At 42.2% G+C, this 27,357-nt stretch overlaps 1 protein-coding gene and 1 long non-coding RNA gene across 7 annotated transcripts in view; one reads left to right on the top strand and one right to left on the bottom strand.

Annotated features, from left to right (window-relative positions):
• LOC142605125 (uncharacterized) overlaps positions 1-13,280 on the top strand; it is a 40,150-nt gene extending 26,870 nt beyond the window's left edge. Inside the window, exons 4-5 of the long non-coding RNA XR_012838876.1 lie at positions 7,383-7,440; positions 13,109-13,280. This is a non-coding gene — a long non-coding RNA (uncharacterized LOC142605125). The remainder of the gene's footprint in view (positions 1-7,382; positions 7,441-13,108) is intronic.
• On the bottom strand, positions 7,442-27,221 carry SMARCE1 (SWI/SNF related BAF chromatin remodeling complex subunit E1). 6 transcript variants are annotated; one of them, XM_075775454.1, is made up of 12 exons: positions 23,787-27,221; positions 22,809-22,859; positions 22,239-22,282; positions 20,640-20,728; positions 18,990-19,157; positions 16,707-16,787; positions 15,453-15,584; positions 13,738-13,909; positions 11,627-11,799; positions 10,545-10,646; positions 9,793-10,003; positions 7,442-8,966 (listed from the first exon to the last, which is right to left on the bottom strand). In XM_075775454.1, exons 4-12 carry the CDS (start codon positions 20,640-20,642, stop codon positions 8,755-8,757), a joined length of 1,254 nt encoding a protein of 417 aa, XP_075631569.1. In that variant the 5' UTR covers positions 20,643-20,728; positions 22,239-22,282; positions 22,809-22,859; positions 23,787-27,221; the 3' UTR covers positions 7,442-8,754. The 6 variants fall into 6 exon arrangements, with proteins under 6 accessions (XP_075631569.1, XP_075631571.1, XP_075631566.1 ...); XM_075775456.1 differs by having other exon boundaries at positions 19,053-19,157; XM_075775451.1 differs by having other exon boundaries at positions 20,674-20,728.
• Between the last annotated feature and the right edge of the window lie 136 nt (positions 27,222-27,357).

Below are 27,357 nucleotides of genomic sequence, written 5' to 3'. Positions count from 1 at the left end.
GGTACTGACCTGGGATTCTTCACCGAGAGGACTTCTTAGAGTGGTTGTAGGGGATGCCCTGAAAAAAAAAATCTCATGATTGTGATCTCACCATGAGGTTATTAAAAGATCCTTATCCTCCCAAGAGAGGAAGCAACCTGCGCAGCAGGCAGGCTCCTATCAGGGACGCGCAGTTGCCCGCGTTGCCTGTTGGTCAGCCGCAGGAGGGAAGGGCACATGCTGGTGTCACTGGGAATTCACCTTCATGCCTGCATCATGTCACAGGTGATGGCATTTCTTTTTTTGGAGGGGAAAAGCAAAAAAAGAAAAAAAAAAAAGCACAGTTTTACTAGATTTGCATCTGCTCTGCACTAAAGCAACTTCCTCGACCTGCAGTCCAGGAATTGAGCTGCGATGGAGGACACGTACCCAGAGACGTAAGCGGGGAGAGGTCAGGTTGGCAGGAACACAGACCCTCCGCTTGCCACCGCTGGGGTAACCGGCCACTGACCGTGCTGCTGCTGGTTCCTCCGTGCCCTCGGGGCTCGTGGCACCCTGCGAGATCTGCTCCGTGCTGTCTGCCCACGCTACCGGCTCCGTTCGTACGCGGAGGAGCCTGCGATGGACAAACGGATCCCTTCTGCCCTGAAATAACGTGAAAGAGAGAGTGGTCACCCCAGAATGACAAGGGGGGAAAGGAGAGGAGAGGAAAAGTATGAAGAAAAACTCCTGGGACGTTACAGGAACCATGCTGGGGAGGGCGCACGACCGCTGGGTACGTCCGGAGGGTTCTGAAGCCTTCCCCGCACCTTGTTCCCACACAGGTGGGTAAACTGTCGGGAGGTTCCCACAGGATATCAAACACCAGGGAGCAATGAATTGTTTAGGGAGATAAAGAGAGGGCATTTTGCCTCCTAAAAGGATTGAGGGCCAAAGCGTGTGCTGACCACCCAGCGAGCATCCGTCCTTCCCGAGTGCCTGCGTTATCATATTCAAAAGGCGTAAGATTTAACACCAGTCCCTGTGCTCTTCGAAACAAGGCTGGATACAGAAACAGGGAATAATCCCATCAGTGGTTTCTCCAAGAACAGCTCATCAGTCCTTTCTATCACAGATCTGACATTCTTCATCCCTGGGCTTAAAACCAACCGAACAAAAAAAAAAAAAAAAAAAATCATACTGCAATTTTTAACTCGGTTTCTGTTGTTACTGTCACGCTTTCTGGTTTGCCCCCCCCCCCGCCCTGAATTGGTGCCAGAATTAAAACGGCTTTTTCTCTCCTTTTTAATAGAATCAAGTGGAAAAAAAAAAGCAAATTGAAACTATCTGTTTACAGAAATTCTAGACTTTTATAATTCACAGGTGAAGCTGTACATGATAATTTAAAACAAAATAAGGCATCAGACTAATAACTGCAACACCACTTCAAAAAAAACCCTTGAAGACTGAAAAAAAAGCGTCAAAGTGAAAGAAGGGAACTGAGAACAAAAACACTGAGGCACAGTCCTAAACCAGAGCAGGATCCCTGCTGTCCAGCCTACGGTCTCGTCACCGATCTCCACTTGGTTACCGGTACAAATCCCACTGGGGAGAGATTTGCAAGAATCACCGGCAATAATACTCTGCGTGCACAGGGGAGACCTCGGAACCGGGAATCAAAGCACTTGATTAAGCGTTCAAAACCTCGATCAAGGGTTGCAGGCTCCTTCAAGGCACGAAGTTACGGCCGCAATCAGTGTAGGATGGAGCTGGGACTCGGGGCATCCCTGCCCGGGAGAACGGAGCGCAGTTACAGCTCCTTCGTCTGTCTAACGTGATTAAACACCACCCTTCTGCCGTGCAGCAGTTGCAGTTTATATCCACGGTGCCTAGAGAGCTTAAAGCTGATTTCTAGCCTCGGCTGGAGTTGTTCCAGCATCTGTTACACTCTCACACCTGCCTTCCTCCGTCGCGGTAGGCAGCAGGAGTCACCGAGAACAGACAGCAAAGCCAAGGCGCGAATCCAGAATTCCCGTCTCCTAACCGCGAGAAGAGCCGTTCCCGGTAGCGGTGGGCTTATTGAACACCACACGCGCCTGGCCCCTTTCCTGCCAGGAAGCAATTTAGCAGAAGTAGTGCCGTGTACGTTACGCAAGTACTGAATTAAAGATGTGGAGCATTATACCCAGTTTGGTGGAGAAGGTCCCCACAATGCAAGGCTCGCAGCCTGAAGATGGTTTCTGCTCAAGGCGAGATCCACGACAGTCACAATAAACCACATTCTAGCTCACTGCAAGTCAACATGCGAGTGCAAAAAGAAATTAAAAAAAAAATCTGCAAAGTCCTCTCTCCAGTCCTTTCCAATCTGATGGGTTACCGAAGGGACCTACCGAAGCCACGCGACTGCAGGACGCTTTGTCTGTGGCTCCTTGCGAGGTGCTGCGGGTCCCTCACACCGCGGCCGTCTCCCAGTAAAGCCCTGGGAGGACCCAGCTCCGCAGGTTTTAACGCAATACAGCTCAGAGACGGCAAACCTGGGGTGTTCGTGCTAACTCTTGCACCCGCACGGCTCATCTCGAGCCAAAACGCTGGTGCAGCCTTGTTACTTTGCTGTAAAATCCTGCCCTTCCCCAGAGGAGACAGTTTGTGGTACAAAACATTGATAATAAATGAAAGTTATTGAACACTCGTGCTGAAAAATCCCAGACACCGTTACTGACAAACTCTGCCCTCTGGATTAATATATTTTTTTTTAAAGTGTACAAGGATATAGTGATAAATGAACACGCATGGACTAAACTGCATTAAGCCCATACAAAGACAATCTTATTCAGAATTAAGGTGATCTTAATTTACTTTAGCTTAATTCACATTGAAGGTTAAATTAGTGTAACTACAAATTACCCTTATTGACTAATTGCATCAGCTGTGGCAGGATTACTGAGCAGGGTCATGTCAAGTTATACAGGAGCAGAGTGGAAATTACATCAGCTTGCCTGGGAAAACAGGTCATTCCTGCAGCGAGGCTCCGACTTCGCCCTTTCCAAACAGGAAAACACGTGCTGGGCTGCAAGATTCCTATCGGAGCTTTTCCTGGGATCAGCCCACCCAAACCTTTGGTGGTGCAGAAATGGTTTTGCACGCTTCTCTCCGGTCACATTTATCCAAGAGCAACTTAAACATAAAATCTAGGGCTTAATACTTGAATTTCCGCAGGGACATGGCTTCAGATTGGTTCCATCTTCTGGACAAGACATGGAGAGACTCATCCCACCCTCCAGCACCCTTTCCTGAGTGCAGCGCTGGAAGCCCGAGCCCTCCCCTTGGCATACACCACCTAAAGCGTCCACTCCAGCAAAGCCTTTCTCTCCGCTTCTCCTTATGAGGTGCCTCATCTGTAAAGAGCCTTTCTCAATGCCCCTACACACAGGATTCTTCCGAGGGGTCCCTTTGTCACTGGGGAAGCATTTCTCACTGTAGCTCGCTCCTGTTAGAAAGTTGGAAAAAGAAAAGGAAGACGGATTCCACACTTTTTTTAATGCTTTTAATTTCTGTGTGCCATAACTTATATGAAGCTAGAAACCCGTAACCACCCCCCAGTCGTAAACAGAGGCACGCAGTAAGCCAGTTTGCGTGCGTTACGCGATGCGTTGGTACAACCAGCAGCCGTACAGGGTGGGGGGGAGTTAAATCCACAGCCAGAATAATTGTGTAGTTTGAAGCTCTGAGCATAATCATAAAAAAAAAAAAAAGCGTGCTGCAACAAATACTGTCGCTGCTGACTGGCACTTAGTAAGTGTTACACAAAACCAAGTAAGAACTACTAGCAATTTGCAACCAAGAGTAAGACCGTATTTTTCCCGTAAGCCATCTCTGGGCAGGCTGGCGGCGGGGAGGTCGAGAGACTCCTGGTGGCAGCGCTGGCTCCAGCTCATGCACCTCTGCAAGCACACAACCGGCACCGAGTCTCGTCTGGAATCGGTGATGAGGAACATTTTTCCTCAATATTCCAGCAGTCAGGACTGCTGGGAGCACTCGGCAGTTAGGAGGATGGAAGGAGAGGTAAGCAAAGGAGCAGAGTAAGGACATGCAGTTTTAACGGCACTGTGGCAGCACAGGGTTTTTAGATTGCTGGCCAATCTGAAGGCATTTTCTTTAAGTAGCTTTTGATAAATTGAGCAAAAAAAAAAAAAAAAAATCAAAGATAGCTGTGCTTTTTTTTTTTTTTTTTTTTTTACACATAAAAAGCAAAGCCTGCCTAGCTGGGGGTGGAGGACAAAACCTGGGAGGAAGGAACCACCACAGATTCCCTGAGACAGGGTAGGCACAGAAGCTGGTCTGCAAGCAGAGCACATCCAGCCGGTGGGAACTGGAGAGAATGCATCACGGGACAGCTAGAGCCGTCGCCACATTCCTGCTTTGACCTGGGCAGGGAGGGGGATCCTGCTCACCCGCACCCCCTGCATTGCTGCACAAGCGTGCGTGTCTGGAGTTAACCCGCTCCCGGGGCTCCAGACCTGCCCCACCTCAACCTCCCCCCCAGCTTCGCCCCGCTTCTGCTCTAAGCCGCTGTGTGCCACCACAACACGTCGCTTCCAGCTCCTGGTTCCTTACACACAGCAACCTGCCCTGGCCTCCCATCTGCACCAGGGTTTGGTTTTACTTTGATTTTATCTTTTTTGATTTGTATCCCTCTAAAGCTCTATTAATCTGTTTTATTTCTTTCTATCATAGGGATAATCCTTTATGTAAACACAGCTTCTACAGTTGACATCCTTGTTTTGCTTGAAGTAGATGAGCTTTGCAAGACTATCCCATGTGATGCACAGGTGATTTTTTTTTTTTAAAGCCTTGTTTAGTTTCTCTAGAAGCATTTTTTTTTTTTTTTTAAAGTTTAGCTGCTGCACAGACAGGAGATTTTTGTCTTTCACAGGAGGCTAACCTCAATCACGTACATAGGTTAGTGCTTCAAAAGGGTCAAAAGGGTATTTAGGTGCATGAAGTCCTTAAGGGGCAAAGACCTGCAGATTTCACTAGGAGTGAAGCATGGTGCCTGTTGAATTGCTTTTGAACAATCTCACAAGGTGCCTAGTTCATACTTTGATAGCTAAATACCTTCCAATATTTACCCTTTGGGGCCTGCTCCATGCTGTGTACTTGTTATTATATTTCAATTTTGTAGGTCTGCAGTTTTTTTGGGGGGTGATAAAATCTGAAAGTTACATTGATGCAAAAAAAAAAAAATCCAAAAAACTTTAAGAGCAATTTTTTTTAACCCAGGCTTCTTAATAACTTTTACTAAGTGTGTTTTTGTGGTGAGATAAAAGCATATTTTTGAGAACTACCCAGTACAAAAGAGAACCTTTGCCTACTTGATTTTACCTGCAGAACAAACCAAACAGCAAAGCCACAGTTATGTCAGAGGTCACAAAGCATGAGTCAGACTCTCAAAAAACCAAAAAAGCCTGTATTTTCTTGAAGAGAAAAACAAACCAAAGAAAACAACTCCCTCGCTCTGATGCAATGTCTTGGATTCGCCTCTGCATTTCCTTGTCAGTCCTCTGTGGGTGTGAAAGACTCACCAGCTCTCAGCCCCCGCACCCAGAGGGACCCCAGCCTGTCTCCAGCAGCACAGGCACCCTCAGTGGTCCCCACAGCACCCAGATCACCAGCCTGCACCCACATCATCCCCCCCCACCCACAGGACACTCACCACTGTAGGAGGAAGGAGCCCCAGAAGCTTGCACCCCACCAAAACAGACACTAACTCCAGTGAACCCAACAGCAGAAGCACAACCAGCTGGTGGGCTTTATCTGCTCCATCATCCTGGTGGGAGGGTTTCAGGTCGTGCTGAGGACCTCCAGGTGGGTGTGTGGGCTCCTCCGGAGCTCCAGTTGGCCGCTCTCTGTCAGAGGTGGTTGGCAGGGGGTCAGCTGGGGGTGCCAGGCAGGTGCCAAGCTCCTGGGAGCTGCTGCCAGCTGCAGCCTAAGGAGCAGCGGGGCTGAGAAAGGGCTGTCGCAGGAGCACGGCAAAGGAGCCGGGTTTCTCGCGAGGCCGGTCCTCTTCGAGGAGGTCTTTCTCCTGCACCTGGTCCCCGATGCTCGTGTCCCCGTGGGCACCTCTGCCAGGCACCACGGGGGTGGTCAGTGGTTCAGGTGCTGCCCACTGGGCATATGTTCAGGAGGTTTCCATGTGCTTGGAGGAGTTACTTTACCCATGAAGATGACACCTACTCATTTGGGTACACACCCTTAGCTGCAACACGCCTTGTCTTTGCTAATAATTACTGTTATTTACATATACCTTGAGAATATATAGCAGATGAAAAGCACAAAAGGCCTTCAAAACCAAGGCTGTTGCAGATAAAAGCTGTTGCACAACAAACGTTTGCAGCACCCAAGGTGTGGAGGCTCCTCCTGCCCCAACCGATTCCACCTGAGCTCCTGTGTGGTCAGGCCCCAGCCCTGGCAGCAGCAGGAACCATTTAAGAAATCAAAGCTTTACGCTGGCAGCAGCAATCATTCAAGAAAATGATTTTTTAGAAGAGCAAAACACAGTAAATAAATCTTCAGATGTGTAGCTTCAGATGTAAAGCAATGTTGTCTATAATCAAAATGGTTTGTTGAAGGGAGCTCGGCTGACGGGATCGACGCTTCCATGAGTTTCTGCATGATCTGGAACACTCACAGATCCCGGGATGGAATTAAGGGAACAGAACAACCAGGAGTGAGTGATCCCATTTGTTCTTTTAAATCTGAATTACCTTTCTGAAAATGCAACAGGGTGAAGAGAACTTCAACTTTGAACAGAAGGGCAACAGCCTTGTCTTTTATGGACTTCCGTAGTTAAAATAATGTGACTTTAACAGAGAGCTCCTCGCAATTCCAACACAAATGCTACTGGTTTCTCAGTTAAAATCGGTCACACCACAGCCTACTGCAAACCAGTTGTGTGTCTTTGAGCAACCAAACAGGCTGAAATTAAAGGCAAATAAATCTATTTGATCTTGATGGGTTATATGAAATTGTGAGCTATGAGGCAGATTGAAGAGGCTATTTAATACGTGCATGAGACAGCACTGATTTAGGTGCTGTGTATGTGAGATGGTGCCTGATTAAATAACCGCCTCCAAGCAGAAATAAAGGCCCAAATCAGCGCATGAAATCTTGTGCACTCAGGGAGAATGACAGCAGTTAATCAGCAGGAAAAAAAGTATGGCTTCAGCTATTCAGTGTTTGGAGCACAATTGCATCTTCCAAGAGTGAAACGGTGTAAATTCATGCCTCTCCACCCTTTAGGTAGGAAATTTGACTTGGTTTAAAGTAACATGGAAATTATTTCTGATGGTTTGGAGGGAGGTGGTTAAAAACTTACAGGCAAAGGGACTACAAGTTCACTAATACTTGTATTATTTCCTTTACAGATTGTCCCACGCATTGGCTTTTAAAGGCATTACCTTAGAAGACAAGAACCAGACCACTGTAAGTTTAAAAAAAACCAAACATGTTGGATTTTATTATTTTTAGACCGTTTAAAAAAAAGACCAAAAGGATTTAAAAAACATTGCCATCTGATATACCCACTATTCTGTAAAAACATACTAGTTTATTGAAGCATATGCATCATGTGTTCTTTTATAGTTTTAGTCACAGAACGGCTTGTATCGGTTGTTAGAATTAAGTGTATTTTTCCTGCAGTAGGGCTTCTGCTTATATAGGGCAAAAGGTGGCATTTTCAGTACATTTGTAGAGTTCCCAGAGGTTCTGAAAGCTCATGGCAAGCAAAGCTACTATTTTTTTACCATTTGTGCCATATTAGTGACTGCCTGCTCGAAGAACACGTTTAAACGCTCTCCTGCTTTGTACTTTGCCACCTCTCGGGCTGAGGTCACACCAGGATACCTTAGTAGCAAATAAAGGAGTTAAATGGTAAAGCAAAGCAAAGACTGTGTTTGACAAGAATCCTGCATCACAGAAAAACCCCCTAAGATACGTTGTTTACTTCAAGATGCCTATACTCAGTCCTTTGGATCTCCTTAGATGTTGCATGCAGATGAGCAAGTTTCCATCCCTGTAGAACAGCTACTCTATAAAAGACAACAGATTACACAAAACCACCCTAAGACCTAAGTCTTTCAGCCTTACTTGGGAGTACTACTTGTGAGTACTGAAAGCTTTCTTTACAAGCAAAGAACCAGGCAGCATCTCCGCTCAATACCAACGTTACCTTTAGGATGCCTCAGCAATGTTCTAATCTCTCCAGGAAGTGAGCGCCAATAACCACAGCCCAACCGCACTGCTTCACCAGCCTCGCATAGCAGAGAGAACGTTCCACTAACCGGGACGTTGGGGCAGTCAGCTCCTCAGAGCTGGGTCAGGAGGGCTGCACCAGAGGTGATGCACATCTGCATCTCCTTTGGCCACAAGTGAACAGGAAGGGCCTTTGCGGGAGACATTTGCACTGCGGTCATGTAACTAGAAGAAAGGGAGAAAGCCTGATTTCTAATACAAAAACCAAAACCAATGCTATCTTTCTAGGGAAGAAATCCCAAGCGATAGTATCTCTCCATATCATACAGCTGTTTAGAGACACAAGGTTTTCTTTTGTGTCTGCGGTAAGATATCCTTTGCCTCTAAAGGCCCCTTTAAGTCACTCTGCTGATAATCTGACATGTTATTAAAACCCAGTATCCTTTGGAGACAAGTGATACAGGCAAGGAAGATACAAAAAGCCGCGTAGCACACTTTGAAATCAAACCAGTACTTTAAAAAGAGACACATGAAACGAGTCAGTATTTATTCTTTCTTCTCGCTATCCTCAGTGATAGGGTCTGCAGGAGGCTCCTCAACTGTCGCGCTATTGCTCTCCGAACCAGTGTTGCTATCACTGGTTCCCTCCTCCGCAGTGCTATCGACCCCTTCTTGACCACTCTCCTTATCATCTGGGGTAGATGTTCCTTCTTCACCATTCTGCTGGTTCTCTGTGCTCTCTTCTGGGTGAGGCTCTTCTGTAATAAGAGATTTCTCAGTGTCATTTACATGCCAACACATTTATTTAAACTGTGCAATTAGAATTTAGTAAGAAACAGAACCCATAATAAATCCAAGTATTCCCTAGCAATTATTTCTATCACTTAGAACGTGCAGTTAACAGGCACGCAGCTCTGAAGACCTCGCAGTGCGTAGAATGTACGTAGTCCTGCCACATGGCGCTCCGAAAGTCACCTGCAGCTGCCCGACCTCAGAAGTCCAGCCACGAGAAAGCAGTTAGTGCCTTGTTAGACCAGAAGCACTAGAATTCAAACTCCTTGGTACCCCCTGCCTTGTGCTCATGCTGTTATGGCAGCGACTCACTGAAATATTAGCCACTGGTACTCTTAAAAACAGTATTTTCTGATGTCACTGTACAGAACACAGCACATGTAAATCAGCTTGTAGGAGCAGCACAGAAAGAAGTGCAGTTCTGTTGTCCTTGCTAGATGCTGACACTGGGACAAGGAAACACTCCCAGCTGCTCCTAGCTAACCCATGTCTAGAAGGGGACTTAGGTTTAAAAAGCAAATTTTTTCCCTTGGGTACATTACGCACAAAGCATTAGAGAGGGCTCTGTGGTATCTTGTCCTCCCCCCTTAAGAGGGGCAATTTAATGAGAAGAAAGCAAACTTCTGTGTTCATCAAGATGAAGCTAACTATTCTGAATGTTGTTCTTCTGAAGCCTTTCTTCCCACTAACAGCAAAAATACAGGGCACTCCTCCTGGCTAACTGAGCCTCTACAGAGATGCTTTAACGCTGATCCTTTGAGGACTCTGAAGCTGCCCTTCAAATGCAGTTACCTGTCTCCATTGGAGCACTCTCCTCTTCTTTCTTCTCCTCGATCTTGTTGGCTGTCTGATCTTCCTCAGCTGCTATGTTATTTTGACTGCGTTCAGCTTGCTCAGCTGCTTCTTTTTCCCTTTCCTCCTGCCTCTTGCGAGCCTGTTCCTCAGCTTGAGCAATTTCAGCTGCAATTTTTTCCATATCCACTTCCACCTTCAAACTGCATAACTAGCAATTAGAAAGAGGAAAGCTCTTTTACTACCCCAGTTACATTGAAAAACAAAACATCAGTAAAACCCAATTATGAGTTGAATATTTCTACAGGCAGCATAATTCTTTAGATTTGACCAAGTTTATATTAAAAGCTTCAGTAACCAGGGAGGGAGATAAAAGCATATTTAAAACAAAAAAAACAAGGGATAAAGAAGCAACCTAAACCTTGTCCTTTGAAGGCAGCCAAGGACAGAGCAAGGTTCTCCATAGGGGCTTTAGGCCACCTTCCTTGAGCTGCTCTCTGGTGAGCTCTGCCAGCCAAGCCTGAAGGCACTTTTCAGCTCTACTGGCTGAAGGTTACCACTAAAGGTCAATGAAGGAGCAGGAAATAATACAAATGCTGTGTGGTTTCTAACACCCTCACACTAGGACACTGCAGTCAGTCATGTAATTACACGTAATTGAATAGAGAACTAAACAGAAGCAGGTAGAGCGCTTCTACAAGTGGGTAACTAGCACATTCCTCAGAGTAAGTGGAGAAAAGTGAGAGCTGTACCCTTTTAAGCTCGTTGTTAAAGGATTCTGTGCTTTCCAAAAACTTCCTCTTCTTTTCCTGGTGACGCTCTTCAATTTGCAGAAGCTCAGCTTCTAGTTTACGCTGGAAATGAAATAAATGTCAAGAACCTTACTACACAGTCATCTGAGGAACTGGACAAAGTTTACAGCTATGTACAAAAATATTTAGACCAATATTTTAAAATATACCCATATAAAAACATCCCAATGCCTTCCTTGATCTAATACCCAATAGCTAAGAAGTTCATATTAAAAAGTATGAGCAATAAATGGGTGTATGTAATAACTGAGGATCGGCTAGGCATATAATAAATGAAAACCAGTATGTACTGGAGTTGAATCTTCCAGCATAAAATCTAGGCATTTTCTTTCCTATTATGCACCCCATAGCTATATACACATACACACCCCGCTTCAATTACATCTCGAATGCAGAAAGACCACAATTTAAAGGAAAGAAGGGATACCACCCCCCTCCAACCCCGAATCTTCTTTTGCTAATTAAAAAAAAGCAACAAATTTCTATCTAATTCTGGTGTCTTAGTTTTCTTCACCTACCTGCACACTGGCTATACTGACAGGGTTCTTTGGAAAATACAGGCTTATGCCCAGTCAAAGCTAGGTGAAACGTCCAAATGTGACCTCACCAGATTCCCTTGTATGCATGTAACTTTCAATGAAAAAATGTTACAATAAGAACACTTTACTGTACTAAAGAATCATTACAAACAAGATTGTGAGTCATAAGCTACCTGAAAGTCACAACTCTACCTGTACCTATTAAACAGAACCCTACATAGTGAAGGGTTATGTATAATAATGAAGAGCTATGGAATTAATACTTAAGATATCCTAAAGAACAAAATACAGTTTAACATGATTCTCAGTAACAAAATAGCACAGGAGTGCTTGCAGCTCCCAAGAAGCCAGGGATTAGCTAATCGAGCATACAGAACATTGACACCCAGCAAGAATAGTCATGTAGATGATCCAATGATCTGAGACTTGGAGTACAGCCCAACACCGTTATGTTTTAGCTGCCTTCGTATCATTTATCTTTACCTGATGAACCATTAAAGATTGAACCTGGCGTTTAAGAACTTGCATTCTAGCTGTAGTGACAACAGAGCGGACATCGGGCACCACACTTTCACTCAGTATCTCGCTGATGAGACGATGGTTTCTTTGGAAACGAGCTGTGGCTGTGTGCTTCATAGAAAATCCATCATCGTAATCTGAAACAAGTTTTAAGAACAACTGCTTTAATTCCACAAAATGAGGACCAAGTCAAATGACGCTGTACCCACATTACCACTAATTAAAAACCAAAATATGCCCCTAACACCAGCTGCTGTCATGTCACAGAGTTCATACTAAGAAATATAGAACGTCCGGTAATCAGAAAAAAAGACAACACGAGGACAGAACACCATTTACCCTGGCACAGCTGTAACAGCAATGATTGCACATGCATTTCCCACATGGCTGAAATTTGGATTGACCCAGTTATCTACTGTGTTGCTTTCCACATTTCCAGAGTAAGAGGGGCTATTAATACACCAAATAATGAATCACATTCCTGATTAATCATGTTACCAGAACAATATCCAGCAAAATACCAACAGGAGAGTGACTCCTATATAAATAAGCTTTGTAGCAGAGATCAAAAAAACTTCGGTTTTTTAAACACTGAGGAATGAAAGCACGAAGCAGTGATACATGTTTACTCATCACTGAAAATTCATTGTAACATAATAAGAGTATTCTTATTAAAAGTATTGGTGAGGAAACAAACTTAGAAGAAAAAACTTCTGTGAGTGTAACTGACATTTAGTTGAGTATTAAAATGTTAAGCAACAAGTATGAATTGCCTTCCAGAATGTCATGTAGAAAAGTCCAGAAGTTTAATTTATTTTACACCAAGTTTTCCTACTAGAGATTACTCTTCAACTACTCACAGAAGTCTTAAAGAGAATCCCAATGTATCATGCCCAAAGAAGATAACTAGTTTAATGAAAGCTTCTATCTGCTTTATTTCAAAGTGTTATGTTCAATTTCTCATTGAGGTATCTGATTAAATGAAAAGAGAAAACTAGTGCGACAACTATAGATTTGCAAGAGACAAAGTACTAAGCAAATTGGTCCCCTTAAAGTCGTGCCTTTATCCTCTTAATCCTCTTGGATTCCTTTTGTGCTAGAAGTTCTTGATCCTAGTGACATGCAGGATCAGACAGAAGCAACATTTCTGTCCTAGAAAATAACTTGCAGTTTGTCCCAGGTGTAAACAGATGCAATGCAGGGCCTAGTGCAGCTGGTTCTGGCTGAGTTCACTTGGCCCAGGTAGCACAAAACAGAATTTGAAGTCCCCAAATGACAGCTACTGGAACACACTAAATGTATTTACATAAGTTCTGCAGTTACCTCACACTGGGGAAAGTGCTGTTTGTCATGAGCTTTATCTCAGGGGTGTGCTTTTACAAGGGGGAAGGGAAAAAAAAAAAAAAAAAAAGGGTGTAACTGACTGAGTACATTTTTCATCCTCAGGTTTCAACAAGTATTTGGTCATGACTTTAAAAGGAGACATCAGGTGTACGAGTCTCAAGTTCTCCCACTGGGTGGGGTGCATTTCCTTGCAGTCAGATAAACTTTCAGAATTTTCTCATCAACTTGTCAACAGCAAGGGTAACTTATTTGCTAAACAATCTCACAGTTGTTGAACACAAAGTTCAGGTGCTCTTAATCGTACCAGAACTCTGCCTGTCAGAATTATGTGCTTTTGGTAAAACAGCGCAAAATTCTATTCAAGCTGGATTAAAACAGACATCCAAGCCTTTTACAATGCATATGTTAAAGCCATTATAGAGCTTTAAGCAGACTTATTTGTTTTGAACTGTAAGCATTACTTCACACATAATTAAGGGTTGGAATAACTTTTGCCACTGGTTTGCCACCTTACTTTTTGGAAACAGGACAAAGTCAGCTGTTAGCCTTATAAAATAAAACATGATAGTGAAAATCAGTATTAAAGGTATCAAAATAGAAAAGAAGTCACTTGAAGCATCGTGAAAGTTGTACACTGGTAGTTTTCCGTATCTGGTGTCCATTTCTCTACACTGTCAGTCCTGTAATGAGACTGTCTGACGGGACGTGCATACAAATTCCTTTCTGCTTACCATCTGGATCTTCTGCTGGCTGTATACTCATGTAGGGTTCACCTTTCTCCATGCGTGACTGCCTTTGTCGGCTTTCTTCTTCCAACGCAGCCTCAGCACGACTTTTTGCGTTGATGTAGGCAAGGTATGCAGGAGAGTTATGGTAGGCCTTCATGGACTCATTGTACTCTATCTGAAATGTGACCAATATGGTTTGATTGCACCATTGGACGATTTCAGATCTGACATAACTGTAGTCTGTATAAAGCAAGTTGTAGTTACACAAAGCTATTCTCAATCATCTGGCTGATACATGAATGACAATATTCTCTCAGTCTTTTTACAAATTAGAACCTCCTCTTCCGTAGTCATTCATTTCTTAAAAACACTGGCTGGGCTTTTAGGTACAATTCAGTTGTAATACCTGAGAAGTCTTAAGATAGCTTTGGTTTTTGATTTAATAAAGGACAAGGCATTTATGATCAGATGAACTCTGATAAGATAAAAAAATGAGTCAAAAATATTCTCAGTAATTCTCTGGAGTTCTAACTAGATCTTTGATTCTGATTTCTTCTCTTTCCTTATTCCAGTACATGATGAACCAGTTTTCAAAATAACTTACGATTTTTCTGTTCTTTGATCCATCCCTGCACTGGGATGATACAGAATGCTGCAGCCAGACTAGTCTCCTCCTGGTAGCAGGACTGCATCACTCTTTTCACCTTCTTTCAAGTATTCTTCCCCCTTGAATTGCTTTCTTTAATCTCACTTTTAAAATTTGCCAAGTCTAGATTTTGTACAGTGATTTGAGGTATTTCCAATGAAAAATGAGATATAGTCTACAATATTGTTTAAAGTACCTAAAGGTCTTGTTTTCTTTACGATTAGGACTGGAATCCTTCTACCTAGGCACTGTAAAAATATAAACAAAATGGCCCCTGCCCCAAGGAGCTTACAATCTAAACATCATTACCAAGTTAGAAAATAGAATTCCTTCATTTTTTTTTCCTCCAGCTAAGAGCATCTGGCTTTGAAGTACTTCTATTGACTTGGAATAAAACCAGTTTAGATTTGACCAGGTTATACACAGCCTCAGATGCCTGCCAGGTTTCAGCACAACACAGCAGCTGGACAGTTTTCCCTTTGTACCTTAAGATCACCGTAACAGTCTGGTAAAGGTCCTCAACACTTACCAACCTAGACACACGAGGTAGCCGTCATCTTTTGTCATGAAGATCAATAAAAACAAAACCACAAGAAAACCCTGAAAGCGGTAGCATTTTTCTAGTAAGAAACAAAACACTATGCCATAGCATGGAGTTACACCAGATTACACCATGAAAACCAAACCCTACGTGACTGGAAGTCTTTTACGAACACGTTCATGACAATAGCAGTAGTTGCAGAGCACCAGTTTTGAAAGAGGATTTTGGTGTTGAGACAATCTTTTCAATACTGATGTTGTACAATCAAATCCATTCATTAAACAGTTAAAATCGACACTCAATTATAAATACTTCATTTTGAATTAGGTCTAAAAACTGACCAGTCACAGTTGATGTACAGTTATTTTAAAAAAATCTAAAAGACGTGTCAGGACATACTTCCATTTAAGTTACATACAAGTGTCTCGTGAATGCCTCATACACCACTGCATGGGTAAGATGAATTTTTCTTCTCAGGCCAGTTCCTAGAAGAATCAGCTGTAATAAACATCCCAGATTTCTTCCATTTACCTTTTCAGCTTCATATTCATTCAAATACTCTTGCTTCTCTTCATCAGTGAGATCTCGCCACATTCCTCCAATAATCTTGCCAATTTCCCATAACTTCAAATCAGGATTGGACGCCTTCACTTGGTCCCAGACCTTAACAGAAACAGCTGGAGCTTTACTAATGATATCTAAATACTTCCAAATTAAACATTTTATATTGTCATCTCAGTGTTCTTTCTGGAATCACCATGAAAAACAGGATTAAGTTAGGAATGAGTCTGGCTAAACTATCTCGATTATTTTCTGGGGCAGGAAGTCAGTAGGAAGCCATCTACTGAAACAGGCAATTGCTGAAATGGCTTTGGTTTCATGAGAATATTGCCTTTAACCCTCTTAATTCTCTTCTTAAATGCACATCGCGGCATCTCTGGGAAAAAATGCTACTGAGTAAACACATCCAGCAGTAGATTACGATAAAGAGCACTGAGCTTTTCAGATCAGAATGTAACATTTCAAAATATTTTTCAGTCTTGCTGATCAATTTGAGTTCCAACAAGTTCTGACTCCACCAAAAAAGTTTCTAACTTTATAGGGAAGAAAAAAAAAAAAAAAAAAAGGAGAGAGCTGTCAGTGTTATTTCTTGCTGCGCCACTTGACTTTTTTTTTTGTTGATGGTTTTTTGCCTAAGACAGACATGCTGGTAAAGATACTTTACCAGAAGTGGAAGAATTTCCTTCTGGCTCACCCGCTTCAGACAGGCTGACATGCCCTCCCCATGCCCCATGATTTCAGACTCCACAAGAGTCTCTCTCCTACTTTCTGTCAAACAGTTCATAGAATAGCGAAGCAAACGTTGCCACAGGCTAGGTTGGTGAAGGAGAACATGCAAAGTCCACTCATTGCTACTCTTCAGTCCAGCTACAGCACTGTACCAAGCCCAGTATACTGCAAGGAATACTTCCTTTATATAAAAAAGTTCTGTCAGTAAGTCACAGGCACTTCTGAATGTGGCAGGGTGGATCCTTGTCAGCAGAGACAGTGGTAGTAATTATCATTTTAGAGAAAATTTTCCCCCCAGAAATTGGCAACTGTATGAACAGACTACTGCTGCCTTTATTCTGAAGGGCAATGCATCTGTACTTTACAATTCCCTTAAAGAATGTGCAGGCTGTTAGAAGTAAAAGTTTAGAAGCTGAAACTAAGATAATAGCAATTAATTGTTAGCACATACGAACACTAACTTTTATTATTACTTGTTTGACACTGTATACCCACCTTCCGGCTGTACCTCATGTAGGGCATCAGGGGCTTGTCTGGGGGTTTGGGGGGCTTTGGGATGGTAATACCAGAGGAAGCCTACAAAAGAACCGAATAAATCCATGTGTTAATGCGATCGCTGGACAGTTTCTGTACACACCAGTTTTGGAAAACACGCATTCTTGTGCAGTTAACAAACAAGCCACACACACCCCCACCAAGAGAAGCAAGCAACATCACCAAAAAAGTTACCCAAACTGTGAACAGGTACTAACTACAGCTGGTCCTCACAGTAGTATTTTTCAAATTTAAGTTTGTCCTTTTATCTGTAAGTTTACAGAGTAGTAACTAGCTAAATCTTCAAAAGGGCTCCATATTCTTAAAACTGAAATATACAGCTTAGAAATTTACATGGAAACACCAATCCCAGTAGGTTGTTTTTCTCACTTCTGATGAGCAATTTATTTTACCTGTTTTGACAAATTTAAAGTTGCTAGTCTACAGGTGAAAAAAGATAAGCAGAAAGTTTAAGGTCATGAAAACATGTCTCTAACTTCATTTTTGAATCATTTTAGCAATGTATTTGTCTGCAAAGTTTGGCAGTGGTAATTTGGAGCCAATTAAACTATTAATTGTAAAAAGAAAACAACCCAATGCAACTGATCTGTCAATGTGTGCATTATTTGTATCCAAGCTGTACTTAATTCTCCAAATTAGCCTGTAATATCCTTCTGCGCTCTTATCTCCCTTTAGGTTTGTACACTGTCAAGCACATAGCTCACACCAAACAAAAGGAGACTGAGCACCAAGTGTTGCTGCATCCCTCTTGTCCCCTCCATCTACACAACGCCCTGACAGGGTTTTCTTCTAATACTGCGGTAGCCTTACAGACCCTGTCAACTGCAGGCTCTGAAAACCTCCACTCTTCAAGCACTTACACATGCGAGGAGCTCTATTATATTAAGTGGGAGCATTTTCATAAAAATATAAAGCAGTTTCAAGATTTTTCAGGACTATGGCCACAGACAAGCAAATAATTCCATTTTGGCCAAGAAGGCTCATGTTCAGTATCCAGCTTTCAAATTCTTCCTCTTAATGTTTTTTGTTTTGCTGAATTTATGGAGCTCTATGAAACAATGCATACAGAACTGTGTATAAATAATGTACATGAGGTATATGCATTACCAAAATGTATACATATATACACATACAGATGGATTTGAAAAACATTAACAGAAATTGTTTAATGCTTTTAAATTAACAGGAATTTAAAGACACCATACATATATTGATATATGCATGGCAGAGAAAGCTGTATATGCTTATGACATACAGAAACAATGAAAGTTCTCAGACAAAACCTTATTCTTGTATAAGAAAAAAAAAATCTATGTTCAGACAGTACAGTATGTTCAGTCAAGTTCCAGCTTGTACAGGGAAGTATTTTCTGTAAACGTTTTAACAAGCCAGATGAACTTCATGTATAAACTTTGAAAGAATGTTTATATGAGTCATAAAAAGAGTACACTTCATTAAAAGCACCATGTATCTATTCCCTGAGAAATCTTTCCTTACATCACATTCCAAACTAATCAGATGTTTTGAGATAGAAAGTTTTACATGAAAAACCTTAAAAGTTATGAGAATTACAGAAACTTTAAAAAAAATGATCAGGGATTTCTGTTGTGTTAGTTAGGAAAGTGTTACACTTCCAGAGTCTGGTTTTGTTTCCTAACTGCATCCAATGCTCAGGACTTGATCTGTATTTGAAAGAAGCTGTCACCTCTCTCATCACCTGACTGCACCTCACTTTGTTTACTCCATGAAAAATGAATTAATATCCATTTTCCACACATTGATATAGTACATAAGATCCAAAAGGATTCTATTTTATTATCATCATCACACTTTTGTTGAAAAATAAAGGCTTGCATCTCTTGCATGGCTCAACAGTATGATGCAACTACTATCAACGATCTCCAGTTTGCACAGTATCCTTCCTTATTTTTGTGCCAATACACCTCAATAAAGTGAGCAGTTCCCTCCCTCCGAGAATTTGTCCCCATGCTACAGAACTTTTTCCTAAGCATGCAGCGGTCACGGAAGACCACAAAGTCTGTCTTTTTCGAGTTCTGCATCATACACGATTACCACATTTTTTTTCTCTGCTGAGTAGAAGTCCATTTTCCTGCAAAAGGTTTCAGAGTGAAAGGGAAGGGGTAGGGGTGGGGAATAAGAATCAGACGTAAGTTTTTGTTTTCATAAAGAAGTGGCAGCAGCCGAGATTCAGAAGAACCTAACTCTAAAGCCAATTCTGGTCAATTCCTGCTGTTTGCCGGATGATGTAATAGTTGATTCTCCTACCGTGACCCGGCTGTTGGTGCCCGGGTTCCCTCCCAGCCTGTAGTTGTTGTAGGCCAGATGGCTGTATGGATTGTATCCCACAAACCCTGGTGTGCTGGGCATTTGCTGATGGAAACAAATGAGACAAAAACACGAATGAGAAATGAGCTCAAACGAGGAAAACACAGAAATGAAAATGAACTGCAATATGGCATGCAAAAGCAACCAGAATTTAAACAAGCAAATGAGGTGTAGCAGTTGATATCTTCTCAACACACAAAACTTACTCCAGTATAAACCTATTAAGGAAACATGATTTTTAAGCAAATGTGTCACTACAAACTTCTGTCTGAAGTTGGTGATTTTGTTTCTATTCACTAACTCATTTAAACAAGTATTCTATAAATCCAGCTCATGGCTAATAAAATTTTCCAACATAAGCCACCGAGTAATTCAGAAAGACTCTTACATCCAAAGAGTTAAGCTTACAAGGCAACACAGCACACAGTAATAGGGTAGAAATCCCCAGCATCAACATTTACTATACCAATGAAAATCCCTGTCTGTTCTTCCCATCCTTCTGCCTTTCCAACAAATATTATACTATCAATAAACAGGGAAAAAAAAAAAATCTCTCAAAGCACCATCTCTGCATCACTACCAGTATCTGAAGACTTTCCTGGCGGTTTGCAAAATTTAAGTATTTTGGAGAACTGGGATTAGACAGCTGGGAGAGAAGACAATTCAGAGATACCCTTCTGTTATCAGGTAGGTTGCAGACTGAGAGAGTTGAGGAACCACTGCAATAAGATCTACAGGTTAGAAACTACAAACTAGTGTTAACAGATCACTGAATCTGAGAATTTCAGAAATTAATCAACAAATCTTCATTCATTCTTGAAAGCAGATCAATTTGTTCTCACCTTGGCAACGTAGAGAAGAATCTAATTTCCCTACAATCCCTTCTTACCTATCACGTACATACAATCAAGGATCAAAAGGTTCTCTGTATTCCCCTCCTCACATAAATCTCTCCTGCCTTTTTCCATTATATTTCACTTCCCAATCAAATTTTGTGGGGAAAAATGGATCAACTGTTTAATAATAATTGCGATCAAGTCCTGACTGTGGTGGTCCTATCATTCCATTAGGATTCATAACATCCCATAATGTTTCTACACATTTAAGTGCCATCCGCACAGCATCCCACTCTTTAGTAGCACTTTGGCCCACATACTCCAGTAATGGTCTTTTAAAGTGATTGCTGACTGGACCCATCCTAGACGGCAGTTACAAAAATTCTCCAAATAGGTTCAGGACTCCAAGAACCCAGGTATGACAAATACAGACACTGAACAAAAATTACCTATAAACTAAATTACATGAACTTGTTGAGTTTTCAAGTATACATAGACACTGTAGTTAGTTTATTTCTAAACATACAGAGAAAAATTATCCTTTAACAGTCAGCCTTCAAATATCTATTTTATTGTCAAACTTTAAACTCAGTCACAGCAGTTGACACTTACTCAATCTGTATGCCTGTGATCGTGACATACACATTCACTATTTAATAAGACACCATGTTACTAAAGTTTTCTGTATTACCATAAAAACAGGTTTTGGATATGTTGAACTACACCTCTTCAATAAAATCAGATGACAATTGTAATCTCCGTCTGCTTAATTCTTTATTTCTGCAAGACAGGATTTAAATGTTACAAGGGAACTACCTTGCATTACATGGAGAATTTTTACGTCAGCTGTAATACTGTAGTTATGAGAACTACTGGTATTTTGTTGACTGTAGTAAATGGAACTGGCTGTGGAAGAACAAGCAAGGTTATTTGTCTACTTTTATGACTTGCATTAACAGAGCACAGACTATCATCTCAAAGACTGTATAAAATATAAGTAATACAGAAGATGCTTGAAAGACAGGTAATGCGTCTCACTCGTTACAGTTTTGAAATTTTCATGTACCCTTCCGAAAACTCTACCTTGACTAAAGAATGTACCACAACAATATAAACCATTTAACGACATATGTATCCGTGCTACATCCCAAAGAAATCACACATGTATCTGCACAGCTCTCGATGCAGGAATCCAGTTGCAAGAGTGGATGCCGTCATGTTCCTTCTAATACTGGCACAAGTCTATTAAGCTCTGTGCAAAATGAAAACTCTGAACAAACTATGCAAATAAAGTTTTATTTATGTAAACTTTTAAGAACATAACTTGTATTTATACATGAGATCATTTTCAAGCCTCTTTAAATGTAAAGCATGGCACAGTAACTTTGAAGGATCACATTTCCTCTAAATCCCATCATGCAGTTTTCATCCCAGATACGGAGATCAGGGACACTCTACTGGATCACAGCTTTCAAATTTTCTTGGGGAAAAAAATTTCAGGTGTAGCATCTTTGCTTATTCTTCTGTACAAAAGATTTGTATTTTCTCATGCGAACATGTTACTCCCAAAATGCAAGCTATTTAGAAATGTGAATGCTACAGAAGAGGTGCGTTTGCTTTCAAATGCTTTCCTGGCCACAGCATACTGGTGTTTCAGGACCTTTTTATACATGCATGAATGCAACTGCACATGATTCAAAGCTACTCTTCGTGTTTTCCTTAGTGTCATGCCGTGCCATTTTACTAGAGAGTAAAACATGTCTCATGCCATAGACTCCAAACTACCAGTGATTTCAAGAAATTTGAGCAAGACTGGCATCCTGAGTGTTTCATTACTCTGACCCAATATAACAGAACTGTGTGTTCTCCTGCTTTCCACTGAAAATCAGCTAGGTACAATAGAAACATGGAGAAAATGCAGTTTGCCCACGATATGAGCACAAGTTGAGTGCGAAGTTTTAGAATTAAATATATCAGTTTGTTCTTAAATATTCCAGTGTACTGTTGCAACCCACTGTGAATATAATTTTCTGTAAGCAGTCAGTTTGTCTAAAATTAAGTATCTGCAGGGTCTAGCCTTAAAGGTGAAACAACTTTATTCAGCTTCTCTTTCACAAGCTGCTTAAAAAAAAAAGAAATTAATTTAAAAAATGCACTTTATATTAATAACAAAATAGTAGTTTGTGTTTCCAATACAGGAAGGTGATGCAACTCCACAAGTATTGTTCTGGTATGTTATTAAAGGCTATATTACCAGCTCTGTTTTAATGAGAAAAATCACTATACTTACGGTTGCAGGAGCTGGGGTAGGAGGTGGGGCATAAGATGGCCTTTCTGTTAAGATATAAATGTAAGCAAATTTTTTTTTTCCTTGGAAATTTGAACAAATTCTTTATAAGGTATCTGCTGTGGCAAACATTTTTAAGCAATCTACAGAAACAAGACAGAATTCCTGCTCTCAAAGACTTTGCATTTTGCCACTGAAGAGTGTAAAACAAAGAACACAAGAGAAAGAAAAGAAAAAATTTAAGACCACACCATTGCTATATTGCTAGCCTTTTGTTTAGGTATAAGACTGAAGAATATGAAATTCATTTATATGCACATCAATTAAAAAGAGGGTAAGCAAAAGTGCAGTGAAACAGCATTTAGGAGAAGCTGTGATATCTGGCCCTCCTATGAAAACAATATGCCAGAAATCAACCACAGCAAGATTTAAGGCCAAGAGTTCAGTCAGAAATGACTACACTTCCTATCATTCCTTTTAATGCAAGAAATAATAGGATTATCTCACAAACAGGTTCTGCTGAACCAGATCTTTAATTCATCAAGTTAAAGGAAGAAAAATCTGAGAACTTACTTGACATTTTGATAGGCAAATTTTCAGCCACCTGACATTATATTTGTACTTCTGAAAGACAAAAGAATACCATGGTATTAAGTATTATGCTTTTGCTTCCCCAAATCTTTGAACCTTCAATTATTACAGTTACCATTAATTACCAAAACATTTGCCAATTTTGAAATAAAGACAAAAGAGTTCCTAAAAACTGAAGCATTATCTGTTTGAAAAATGAATGCACTTTCCAAGGAATCTGGCCTTAAATAGCTGTGAAATAATACTCAGGTTTATGTCATCATCACATTAAAGGTTTTAAGTGTGTGTATATATATATTTCTCTTAAGAAATAAAAAAAATATACCCCACTATTTTATACTGTTTCAGAAAACCAGTACGAATGTATGTATAAAGGACCAAATTAAATATTACCTCCCTTGCACAGACACAACAGCAGCCCTATCGCAGGCCATGGGCCTTGAGCACATGTTAAATGTTAACATGTTAAATGTTGCTTTAGCAACAGGCCCATGGGCGCGTACGGAAAAAGCACTGTAACAAAGCAACCTGGGTTGGTTTTTTTCGGCCTTTCTCTTCAAATAGCTGCACCGCAGTTTCAGCAGAGGCCGAACCTCCTCTTGAAGTTCCCGATTAATAACGTGCCGAGCTCTGGCCTAACACAAACTCTTCCGCACGGGACTGCTCGGGAAGTGCAAGAACAGCGAAACGGGAGCAGGCCCGGAGGCGGGAAGGGGATACGGGGGTACGGCAAGGGCAGGGCAGCTCCAGCACCGCTGCTCCCCCCCCCGCCTTCGTGAGAGAAACGACGCCCGCCATGAGGGTCCCTCAGCCTCACCGACCTCCCTCCCCGTGCTGCGCGGCGGGGGCCAAGCGCACCACGCTCCTCACGCCGGAGCGCCCCCCCCGTCGTGACCGCGCGGTCCCCCCTCAACCCCAGCGACTGCTCACGGGGAAGGGGCCAAGCCCACCCCGACTCACCCGCTCCAGCGCCGGCCGCGCTCTCTTTGTTCCCCACCAGGCCGGGGCGGCGGCGAGGAGGGCGCCTGCGCGCTCTGCTCCGCACTTTCGACACGCCACCCCCACCCTCCTCCAACCTGCCGGCGGCGGGTCTCTTGTTTTAAGGGGGAGGCGGTTTAGCCTGCCCTGCTCGCCCTGGAGCCCCCGCTGGGTCGAGGCATTCCCCGCACTCTTCCGGAAACGGTGGAGGCCTGAAGGGGTTGCGGCGAATCTGCGGGACGCAGAGGGCAAAGGCGATCCGGGCGTGGGGTGTGGCCCCGCCCCACCGTTACTGGGAAGGAGGAGCGGCTGTCTCGTCCGGGGGGGGGGGGATGGTGGTGTATGTGTTACCGGCGCTTCTGAGGCATTGTGCGGGGCGGGCCGTCTCCACCCCAGGGTCGCAGGTTCTAGCACCAGGCTTGTCCCCTTTGCCTCGCCACAGCAAGGGGAAGGTGCGGGCGGGAAACTGCCTGCTTTCACGTTCCTGTCAGCACTTTCCACAGGAAGGCGAATCTGCTTCCCGCCCTTCCGCCGAGCCGGCTCCCCGTTGGGCAGCCCCGGCCGCTGTTACCATGCCTGCAGCGGTCGGGCCGGGAGGAGCGGCAGCGCTGTTTCCCGGTGGCGAATCTGCGGTGGAGAACGGGGAGGCGGGCGGCCGGGGCGGCGGTTGGCGCCTTTTTTCTCTCAGGGAGCGCGCGGCGGCGCCCTGAGGCGTCCTGGCCCCAGTTGCTTGGGAGGCCTCTGGAAAAATGCTGCAGTGTAGTGTTTGGGCCCGAATAAATCCCGTAAAGGCAGGCGATAAAGTCAGGTGAACAGTCCTGGAAGTGCTGGGGAGCCATTTGTCCGTGTAAAGTGCAGCACGGTGCTGAAACGTTGATTTGGGAGCGGCATCTCTTTGAAGAGAGATGGAACAGGAGCAGGTTGTGGCCCTTGGTCCCGTCGTGCTCACCATGATGTGAGGGGAGCCAGGACTGTGCCAGTGTGGCAGTAAAAGGGCAGAAGAAGGCCTAGAGGAAGCAGTCAGCCTGTGGAGTGGTGTGAAGGAAAGGTCATATGGGGTACAGGAAAGACCCTATGTTTTAAGTCTACATAGATCATAACTTTGAACTAAATCAGCCTGACACTGTATCACAGAGGGTCAGACATTATGGAGTAGACTGGCAGCCTAGAAACAAGTTTCTTCAGAAATGTGTCAAGGTATCACACATGGAGGTGAAAAGCTTGCAAATACAAACCACGGTATAAACCACCTTGTGGCTCTGAGTATCTGAGGAAGATTAAGAATTTTAGACCTCAGCATTCAGCATAAAAGTCTTTTTATACAGTGAAAATTCTTAAAGTGACTGAATTAAAAATGGAAACATAAAGTTTGGCATTGAGATGCTGTCATATGGCTAATAAGATACATCCATAAAGGAGGATTGTGGTGGATCTGGTGAATGTGACAGATGAAGGAAGCCAAACAGTGAATGTTCATGACAAAATAGTGGAAATCTCTTTGACTTTTTTTTAACAAAAAAAGATAGATGATGCCTACTCGACCCAAAAAGACAGTAGAAAGGGAAAAAGAAGAAAAGCTAACTGAATATGATACTGGGTTGCTGCAAGTTAGGCCCATTTCTTCTTGATGCCTACAGCTTGTCTAGCCCAGTTTGCTTTAGTTATAAAATAAGCATGTTTTTATGAACAAGAGGCAAGAACTCTGCCCTCATCTGCTTACAGTGTGCTACCTGTGCCCACTATGGAAATTTGTTGACACACAGCACAATAATCTCTGACTTCAATTTGATAATTAAAAGAATGTAAGAATTGAAACAGTTCCTCAGCCAGCCAGCCAAATACACCTCCTGTAGTCTACACTTTCACTTGGGCAGAACATTTGTAAAGAAAAGGTGAGAAAATACTTGTTAAGAGGTAAAAAATAACAACCTGTTTTTTCCTCTGGTTTTGACCACTTTATGCATTCATCTCTATTAATAACATGCTTTGGTTGATAGTGTTAAAATGCATTTAATGTTGTTAACGTTAAAGTAAATTCTAAATTTGCGCAGCTTATTGAGATATTTATTATGGTGTTCAAGTACATTTATTGATACTCACTTTCCATGCTAATAGTTCTGAACCATTATATGTGTTTTCAAAGCCAGCAATGTATTGCTTACTTTGTTTTAGATTTGTTTCTTTTTTACTTTGCTATTTGCCTAATTTTGCTGTTGTGATAGTGAAAGATTTTGCCTGTGCACACTTTTTAATATAGTATATGACATAAGTAGTTTTACTGATTTAATAGGATTGTTTATACTGCATCATACTAACCAGGGGGCTCTAAATAGTTGGCGTTTATCCAATTGTTTTAATTAGCAACAGTTTCATGAGCTTTGTAATGAGGACAGATATATTCATTGGAAAGTAGGTTGAGACAATGACACTTGTTTTTACATCAGACATTTGCAGGTATTAGATGGCAGCAGCTCTGGTCTGAATTTAATTAGCAGCACAGAAGTGAGGAATTCTTTGCCATATTATCAGGCTTCAGTGTTATATTTTTTTAATTCAGCTTTAAAGTGACCTAAATCAGAGTGAGATGTTATTGTGAATACTTTTTTTTCCTATGCCCACATGGAGTTCACACTGACACTAGTGGAAGTTTGAGTACTGTATGAACAAAAGAGTAAGCTCTTTAGATTTGAAGAGATGGAATTTGTGAATAATGCAAAATATATATGTATGTACTGTAATGGGAGTTAAAACCAGGATGCACACTTGAACCATGTCTAGAGTAGCAGCAATTCTTAATGCAGCTAAGATCCATCTGACTTAATTCTTAATGCAGCTAAGATCCATCTGACTTAAGCTGACTTAATTCTTAAGTCAGTGTCAGGAGGTCCCACAGGGAGAAAATAGCCTTGAGCAGGTAAGAGCAGGCTGCCTGCAGAATGTCATGTGTTAAAAAAACAGCTGTTAAACTGCAGGGTTTTGTTGTTGTTTTTTGTTGTTTGGTTTTTTTTTAAGAGCATCAGGTGTCATGATAATAAAACTGTAACTGGGTTTATGCCAGTTGTTTCAAACTTCAAACAGAAGCTGTATATTTCCTGAGCAGTTGGGTCCAGTGTTAAATAACGGCAACTTCTGTGGGTGGAATAGATTTCTCATCACAGGACAGCTCAGGATGTACTTGTGCTGTCATTGGGGTCAGGGAGATGGCTTCAGAAACTGTGAGGTCAGACCATTACATGGATGAAATTACATATATGAATAAGGTCAACATTTTTTTCTAGTTACTTAGTATCCCAGACAATTTTTACTATAGATACACAGTAATTTTTCTCTTCTAAAATAATATGGAGAGTGTACTTCAAGTCAAAGTCAGGTACATGTTCTGTACTATGCTGGACAAGTTTTCTATCATTAGGGAAAAAAAAATCTAGAGTTATACTAGAGAAAATAATATCCCAAGTAGGTCAGAGAATAAGCCAAACACCCCCTGGTTAAAGAAAAAAAAGTGTCTGTATGATGATTCCATTACTGTTTACTGTAGAGATGGCAGTACCTT

The sequence above is a fragment of the Balearica regulorum genome, chromosome 24, assembly GCF_011004875.1.
Source record: "Balearica regulorum gibbericeps isolate bBalReg1 chromosome 24, bBalReg1.pri, whole genome shotgun sequence".
Taxonomy (NCBI): Eukaryota; Metazoa; Chordata; class Aves; order Gruiformes; family Gruidae; genus Balearica; species Balearica regulorum.
The sequence above is the reverse complement of the archived record's forward strand: the minus strand, read 5'-3'. Positions and strand labels throughout refer to the sequence as shown.